This window comes from Nematolebias whitei, chromosome 19 (genome assembly GCF_014905685.2).
Source record: "Nematolebias whitei isolate Nwh7 chromosome 19, NemWhi1, whole genome shotgun sequence".
In the NCBI taxonomy this organism is placed as follows: Eukaryota; Metazoa; Chordata; class Actinopteri; order Cyprinodontiformes; family Rivulidae; genus Nematolebias; species Nematolebias whitei.
Window position 1 is genome coordinate 21064800 of NC_056516.1, and position 8698 is coordinate 21073497.

Sequence of the window (8698 nt, forward strand, 5' to 3'; positions counted from 1 at the left end):
TGTAGAAACGTTTCATCTCTCATCCAAGAGACTTCCTCAGTCTGAGGAGCTGTATTCAGCTCAGTCTCTTAAATAGCACCTTCTCAGAGTGGATCAACCAGTTTGCTGCTGACAACCAAAACCAGCTGATCACATGCTCAAGAAGGACCATCAGCCTAACAATGGATCATTAGCACACTGATGGCTGTTTACTATTCACAGAGGGCTGAGTGATCCTATACGTTATCTAATTTTCTGTGCAGAGACTTGAAATACCTGGTTTGCAGAGCTTCATATGGAGATACTGTATATTTATACTACTCAGCCCAGTGTTCTTAAAATAAAATACATAAAAAAGATATGCAGTTTGCTGCATATGCAGCCACAAATGTGTACAGAAATACGCACACATAGTATGTCTCACATAATCTCTCTACGCCCCAACTAAGTGCTGCTTTTCTTACTGCTCCAGCTACCTTTAGACCTTCCAGACTCAACTTCCTCAAAGGGCAAGTTTTATCATTGCTTAAAAAAATGCCAAGCTCAGGACGTTATGATAGTGTGTCTCCAACACGGCCTTCAACCCTACTGAATTTTTAAGCTTGGAGTCTCCGATGAAAACCCCCAGTGGTCTCAAAAGCAGAGGGTCGGGGAAAAATAAAAGGTTTTCCAATTGCTCATTTCAGAAAGCAAACAGCATATAAAAGAATATAGAAAACCATACTTGGAAAAAAAAACTGGAAAAACACAATGGAGGACAAATTTAAACACCCAGACTGTTTCTCTCTGCCTCCCGCGCACCAACTTGTTGTCCTCCCTGTGGTTAAATTGCAGAGTTCTCTGTTAGCTACACGTTACGTTTACCGACTTAAAGTTGACCATAAAATTCCCTTTGGGTTTAGTTGAAGGGAGGTGAGAAAAGTCATCACAGCTTTGCCTCCAGCAGTTTTCCCTGCTGGCTGCAGGTTCAGATGGAAGCTTCTCCTCAGAATATGGAACACAATCAAGAAACCATGTAAAGTTACAGAAAGCATTTCTCTTAAACTTTGAAGAAGTCGTTGCCTTCGCATGGTTTCTCGTCCAGTTTCCTGCAGGTGAGGGCCTCTGCTACTGTTGATGTTTCTCGAAGATGTTTTGGCAAATATGATAATCTTTGTCTTGCCATCTGCTCGAGGAACTACAGATGCCCTCTGTTGGCAGGCAGCGTAGGTTGTGGTGCTGCTTTCTTTACCTAACTGAATCAGGAAATCAGACAATTGGGGTGGGGGTGGGGTCGGGGGGGTGTTTCATACAAAACATGTTATAAAAAACTAAATATAAAAGACATCATCATTAATTTAACTAGAGATGCATTGAACTACTTTTTTCACTTCCAATACCGATACTTTAGCTTTAGTATCAGTCAATATCGATCTGATACAGTAAAAAACAATGCTGAACTAACTTAAAATAGTTGTTTGTTTGTTTGTTTTAAACGCGGACATAAATGTACTAAATTACTTTGTTTTTGTTTTTTTAAACTATGCACACATCAATAGCTTCACAAGCTTTGTCAAACATGCAAAAAACAGCACAACTTTAATTTGTTCAGTCAGTGTAATTATGAGTTTAACATCCAATGTAAAATAAATAATAAAACAGATACTGAAACTGACATAAAACATAGGTTGACAACTTTGGTCAAACAGGAAAAAAATCAACTTCAACAAACCTTTCAAATGGTTCAGGAATTCTAAATATAACGTAAAATAAATAATAAAGGAGCTAAAATAAAAATAAAAAACACAAAAAACCAATAGCTTCACTAGCTTGGTTGCCAGATATTCAAAATAAAAAGCAATCAGCTCCTGTCCTTATGGATTGGTCACATTGTCATTGATACCTGATCAAGAATTGTTTTGTATATCGGTGTCAATACTGATACTAATATCGGATCTGTGCATCCCTACATTTAACATCAGAAAAGTGCATGTTTGCTCCAAAAATGTATACACTTCATTAAATGGAATGGTGTTAAAAACTAAATACAGGAATCCTAATATGAAAGAAACAACCTGACTGCTTTATATTTAGAAGAAAAAAAAAATCAGTGTGAGAGGGACTATACCTCCTAAAGAAGCAGTTGCTATACAGCTGTGCACACTGTGCTCACGGTGAACTCTGTCTCATTGGCCATGATGTCCGTGGGCTGGATGTTACGGTCATACATAGGGTTCTCAAATGTAGCACGTCCGTTGGTGTTCTCGTGGCCCACGTAACCATTGAAGGGAACTTTGGGTCTTCTTCTAAAATGAAAATGTTTCAGTATGAGCCATGGGATGTATTTACACAAGGACAGGCCAACAGTCTTCATTCACTATGCAGCAGATAAAGGTGTCAGAGTATGGATACGGCTGTAGTGATTTATACAGTTATAAAATCCATTTAAATTGCCCCCCTTCCCCCACTGTGAACATTACAATTTTACTCTCTCATTATTACTTCAATCTGTCTCCGTGTAATAAACCAGTTAGTTTTTCAGGCAGGGAGGAAGACGCACTCTCTCACCATCTTATAATAACTTTTTTTTTTTCAGAATGAGGTCAATATATATCTTTATGGATTTAAAATATGAACAGAAAAATAAATCTAATGGTTAATGCAAATGTGTCCTTGGAGAAAATTTAAAGATTTTTTTTTTCCTTAGACAGCAATTAAAAAAAATTAAATAGAACTTGGGTGGCTGTGTAAATGATGCCTTACCTGTGTTTATAGAGATACAGAGCGAAGCCTGCAATGATCATGGCTATAAAAGGCACTAGGATAGCAGCTGCCACTGAACTGCTGTTGGAGGCTAAGTAGCCTGGGTTTTCTCTGCCTGGGTCGGAGCTCTCTGGAGGGAAGCAGAGACAAAACATAATGTCATTAGTTTATTGTTGCTTCAGCAATACTTAGTTTTTTAACTTTCAACATTCCTACACAATATCATACCATACCAGCTTATTTATAGAGCACTTTAAACACCCACAGGACCAAAGTGTTGTACACGTAACAAAAATATCATACAGTCAGATAATAAAATTGATTAAACTTATTACAAGTTACATAATCTCTATTTCAAAATTCCATAGGCTAATTTTCCATAATCAGATTTTCATAATACAGTTGTCCCTCGCTACTTTGTGGTTCGTTTTTCGCAGACTCACTCTATCGCAGTTTTTCAAAATGAGATCGGACTTCAAACAAAACTGGCTGATTATTGGATGAGCCACACGATCGACATGACTTTTTTTTATATATACATTATTTTAAATTATTTAGCACCTGCTGCACCTGTGTGCAGCACAAGCTGCAGAAAAAAGCTTCTCATATCTCAACTCTTCAACGGAGAAGTGGGCATGGCCAAGACCGCTGGCAGGTGGCAGAGTGCAGCCGCTTCTTCTTTTTTGGAACGCGGGGCTCGCTGGTGCCCATGTCCAGCTATAACTGTGCGAGAGGCAGGGTGCACCCTGGACAGGTCTCCAGTCCATCACAGGGCCACACAGAGACAAATGAGACAAACAACCTTTACTCTCTCTCTCACACCTAGGGACATTTTAGAGTTACTAATCAGCCTAACATACGTGTTTTTGGTCTGTTGGAGAAAACCGGAGTAACCGGAGGAAACCCACACATGCACAGAGAGAACATGCAAACTCCACCCTTATATATATATATACATTTATAAACTACTTTACTACTTGTACCACTATTCCTATTTTGCGGTTTTTCACTTATAGTGGGGCTTCAGAGTATGGATTCCCTGCAATTAACGAGAGACTACTGCAGCTGGTCAATTTTTTTTCTGGTCAATGTTGGTAACATTGATGTAAAAAGAAGATGCACTTATTTTTTTTTTTTTATTTCTTATTTGTTTATGTGTTTATTTATATAATGCAATTATACATTTTCTGCAATTTGTGCAAAGATGTCAGGTTTTTTTTGTTGTTGTTGTTTTTTTTATTACCTGCTAAAGCAAACAATAAAATGAAAGTCACCTTCCTTAATGGATCACAGATCACCTGCTGTCTTGCTTGAGGAGTTGTATACTCTCAGCTACTACTATTACACCATATTTTAGCTCAATATTTGTCAAAGTAACTAGGTTTATTGTGTTAATCATTGTGTTCAATTCAAACATGATTTTTTGTAAAATTATGTTTCATTTTAGCATGATACAAATAAGCACCATTAGCTGTAGAACATAAAATGTGACTAACAAGTTATGATAAGTGGTCTGGGCAATTTTAAACAATTACATTCAATTCAATTCAGTTTATTTATATAGTGCCAAGTCACAAGAGAAGCCATCTCAGGGAACTGTACAAAAACATCCACATACATAAAAAATAAACCAAATTAGTAAAGATTATCTAAGGAATAAGCAGAAGCAGCACGGTGGCGCAACTGGTAGAGCTGCTGCCTCTCAACGAGCAGGTCACTGGTTCAAATCCCGGTCCGCGGGTCTTTTTGGGAGGAGTTTATATGTTCTCTCCATTCATTCGTGGGTTTTCGCCGAGTTCTCCGGTTTCCTCCCACAGACCAAAAACATGTATGTTGGGCAGATTGGTAACTCTAAATTGTCCCTAGGTGTGAGTGACAGACTGAATGATTGTTTGTCTCTATGTGGCCCTGTGATGGATTTGTGACTTGTCCAGGGTGTACCCCGTCCCTCGCACAGTGATTGCTGGACATGGGCACTGGCAACCCCCCATAACCCAATATGGAAGAAGTGGGTAAAAGCTAATGGATGGATGGAATCAGCAGATTGTGTTGAATCTTCACTTCTTCACAGTCTCCCATCCTGAGCAAGCACAAAGGCAACAGTGGAAAGGAAAATATCCCTTTTAACAGGAAAAAACCTCCAGCAGAACCAGACGCAGGATGAGCAGACGTCTGCTTTGGCCAGCTGGGATTTGTCAGGACAGGAAGGAGAAACAAACACAGAATGGCAGGTCCAAGTATAGTTCATAAAATAAACTTTAAATAACATTCGTACAACTGTCATTAGAAGTGCTGAAATTGAATACTTTGAGAATAACTTTACAATGTCCTTTGTCTCTTAAAAAAAAAAAAAATGGATGAGGAAAGCCCCTTTTATACTACATTATTATTTTGTTTATTACTTATCCAGACCTGGACAAAAATGCAAAAAAAAAAAAGAAGAAAAAAAAATCCAGTCATGCTAGGACCCTGAAATTCAGAAGAACTTCTGAAGCATCATAATAAAAATTAATTAAAAATGATCTGGATGATCTTGCACATTGTCTTTGCTTTTACAATTGTCTAAACAACTGCTAATACGAAAAGGCAATTATATGCAAAAAAACAATTATGTCAAATAATTTGCAGCAGACAAAGAGGATTAGCGCTAACGTTCCACTTACACACAATAGACTAAGCAGTTAAAACTGATTTTTTTTTTTAACAAAAAAGTTGATAACCATGTGTTAATTTTATTTCACCCCCGGGGAATGTCAAATTCCATTATCCCAACAATGACTCTTAATTACTGGCATCAAAGACCGGCAGCTATTAACTCGTTTCAGATGTGTCATCTAATTTACCGAGATGTGCGTCTGCAGGAGCAACAGTGAAGGAGTGACGGCCCACCTGTTTGCCACAGAATGCCAAAACGCTCCAATAAAGGATGAGCAACAAACAAGAAGGAATTCAATTAGGGGGTTGTGTGGTGTTTGCTCCTGATGCACAAGCACCCATTTACCAACAGACACAAACACAATCATGCAGGCAAACTGAGTCCCCTCTTACAGCACCACTGAGTTAAAACAAAACATGAACTGTTGACAAATTAAGTAGGATTATATTCAAGATGTCTTACCCACCTTCCACACACACACATCTGGTGTTTCTTAGACATGCTTAGCACACAAACGTACACACACACACATAAATACCCTGGCATCAGCCCCAGCCTTCTGTATTAATATGGGGCTGTTTGCTTAATCAGTGAGCAATAACAGGGTGATAGGAGGGTGCACCTGCTGCTCAAGCACCTTTCTCATTACAGCAGATTTTCACATGCACTTCCACCGTGCATACAAATGCCTAATCTGTGTTAACGCAAAGTGCTTCCATGCCAAATTCCAAAGTCCTTATCATATTTATTCTTGCTTTACAATTGCGTTGAATTATGTGAAATATGCAAAACGCTTCTCCGGCTTTTATGAAAAATGTATCAGCAGATACTAAACTGTATACATCCATCAAAATGAAGTTTGTGGTACACGGTAAAAGGGACTTTGAAAGCATTTTCTGTATATTTTCAAATATGCTGAATAATGTTGTTTTTTTTAATCAATAAAATAAATGCAAAGTAGTACTGTTTATGTGGATGTATTTCATTAGCTCTTCATACGCGGAATTGTGTATGCTTGTCTTAAAAATGGGGAAATGGTTGTTGAATTTGAATAAAGATTACAAACACTATAGCTGTAGATCGCTGATAACCATTATATTTAGTTTGTGTATCCGTTTAAGAAGATTGAAATCCTGACATTAAACAAAGTATATTTTGTAGCAAATACATTGTCTTTGCCTCAAGTGTTCAAGTATCAAGTTCAAGTATCTAGAAGTTTTGTTCCAGTGTGATTGCAGGGCGGAGCAGGAGATAGACTGACAGATTGGGGCTTTATCTGCAATAATCAGTGTCGTTCCAGTTTGTTGTGGTGAAGTGGGAGCTGAGCTAGAAGGCAAAGCTCTTGATTTACTAGTCTACTGAGCTTCAAACCTCATCTATGGTCATAAAAGCTGGAAAAGGACCAAAAAATAAGTGGTATGCTTATGGCACTGGCTGGGCAATTTGAATATTAAATGTGTATAGATTTTGAGAATAGTGTTTTTCCCATACTGGAATTGATTAGGCAATGCAAATAAACCTTAATGTTTTTGGTGCATTGTATTCAAGTTGGTATAATTCACATGGTTTATAAAAACAGAGGTAGGTATTATTTTTTACTTGTCCAAGGCAGCACAAAGTGAGGGTTCCTGACAAGTGGAGGGATCAATTTGACCAACCACCAGATGCAGTGGCATTACCAGAAGTTGGCCAGTAGTAGCCTAGGCCACAGTAGATTAATCTTTGGCCACCCCACCAGCCACCCCAGTCATTTATGGACACTATACTTTTAAGACCTATAAGCATCTATATTGGCTTTTGATGTGACAACCAAATATTCAATAATTACCTTTCTTACACACAGATGTAGCCACACGTCAAAGTGGAAGTCAACATATTGCTTATTTTTTAAGCTTTTCAAATAATAGGCCTTATGGACACACATTATATTAAGGCAGCCATATTGGATATTGACATGACAACCTAATTTTTGACAAGTGAACTTTCTAGGCCTAGATGCAGCCACACACCAGAATGGACGTTAGCTCATCGCTTATTTTTAAAGCTCTTCAACTGGTAACCCAATTTTTGATAGGGACCTTTAGAGTTTAGTGCAGAATAAAGCAGATGCTTCTCCATATCAAATGGAGTCGACTCTGGTGGTCAGGGCATCTGAATAAGGAGTCTTCTAGGTACCACCTTCTGGGGGTTTATCAGGCTTGTACCAATTTTATATCTCCTGGGAGGAGATGGAAAATAAATTTAAGAGATTACATATCGTGTGTGGCCTAGGAATGCCTTGGGATACCACGAGGAGCTGGGGAGTGTTGGTGGAAAGCAGAATTCTGGGTTTCCCTCAACGGTTTGTTACGTTCAAGACCCGAGCAAGGACAAGCAAGCAAAACAAAGTTGATAGATTGATAGATATTTTAAAAGTTGATTCAGTTTAATTTAGTTTAGGTTTATATTCAAGTACAAACATTACATTTACGTTTTGTTTTTCAAGAAGACTACTCAAACTGTGTGTGATACTTTCCAAATACAACCCTAATTCAAGGCTGAAGGATGAATTAATTTCTGTTTGATATATGAACCATGTATAGGTAAAAAAAATAATAAATAAATAAATAAATAAAAAAAATTCAAGTTGGACAAATTAAGTGCCAAAAAACCCCCAATATGCTAACATTTAAAACCATATATGTACAACAAAAATTTCAGTTGAATGGATGGTGAACCTATCTGGCATGTTGAGGAGTAAGGTGCAAAGTGTTCACTGACTTTATTCTACTACAGAGGCTTGTTTTTTCTACAGAAACTTGAATATGATTTTGGTATTACAGAAACAGCTCTAAAAAGGTTTAAATCATATTTATTTGATAGTTTATAAATGTAAATAATGACTCTTATCCGTACACCAAAACTAGTCATGGAGTTCCTCAGGGTTCAGTGCTTGGACCAGTACTTTTTCATTCATTTATTCAACCTTTATTTTAAAAGGTTAGTCTCAGTGAGTCTCGATGACTCATTTACAATACATTTACAATACACACTCTTTACTTTAAATATGCTTCCATTAGGTAAATTTATTAAACAGCATGTGATACATTTTGTTATGCTGATGACACACTGTTGTATTTTTCCATGAAACATATTGAATTAAATAATTTACTTAGATTACAAGCATGTCTTAAATACATAAAAACATAGAAGACCCTTAGTTTTCTGCATTTAAACTCAGGCAAGACATATGTTGTGGTTTTTGGACCTGAAAATCTTAGGAACTGCCTTTTCAGCCTTACACTAACACTGGATGGCATTAATTTGGCCTCCAGTTCTAAT

At 37.5% G+C, this 8698-nt stretch overlaps 1 protein-coding gene across 1 annotated transcript in view; it reads right to left on the reverse strand.

Annotated features, from left to right (window-relative positions):
* Window positions 1-962: 962 nt before the first annotated feature.
* The window catches only part of csmd2 (CUB and Sushi multiple domains 2), a 302201-nt gene continuing 294465 nt past the window's right edge, over window positions 963-8698 (reverse strand). The window contains exons 65-67 of the mRNA XM_037693663.1: window positions 2722-2863; window positions 2087-2264; window positions 963-1214 (exon numbers count right to left, since the gene is read on the reverse strand). Of these exons, the coding sequence (XP_037549591.1) occupies window positions 2105-2264; window positions 2722-2863 (302 nt within the window). The 3' untranslated portion in view covers window positions 963-1214; window positions 2087-2104. The remainder of the gene's footprint in view (window positions 1215-2086; window positions 2265-2721; window positions 2864-8698) is intronic.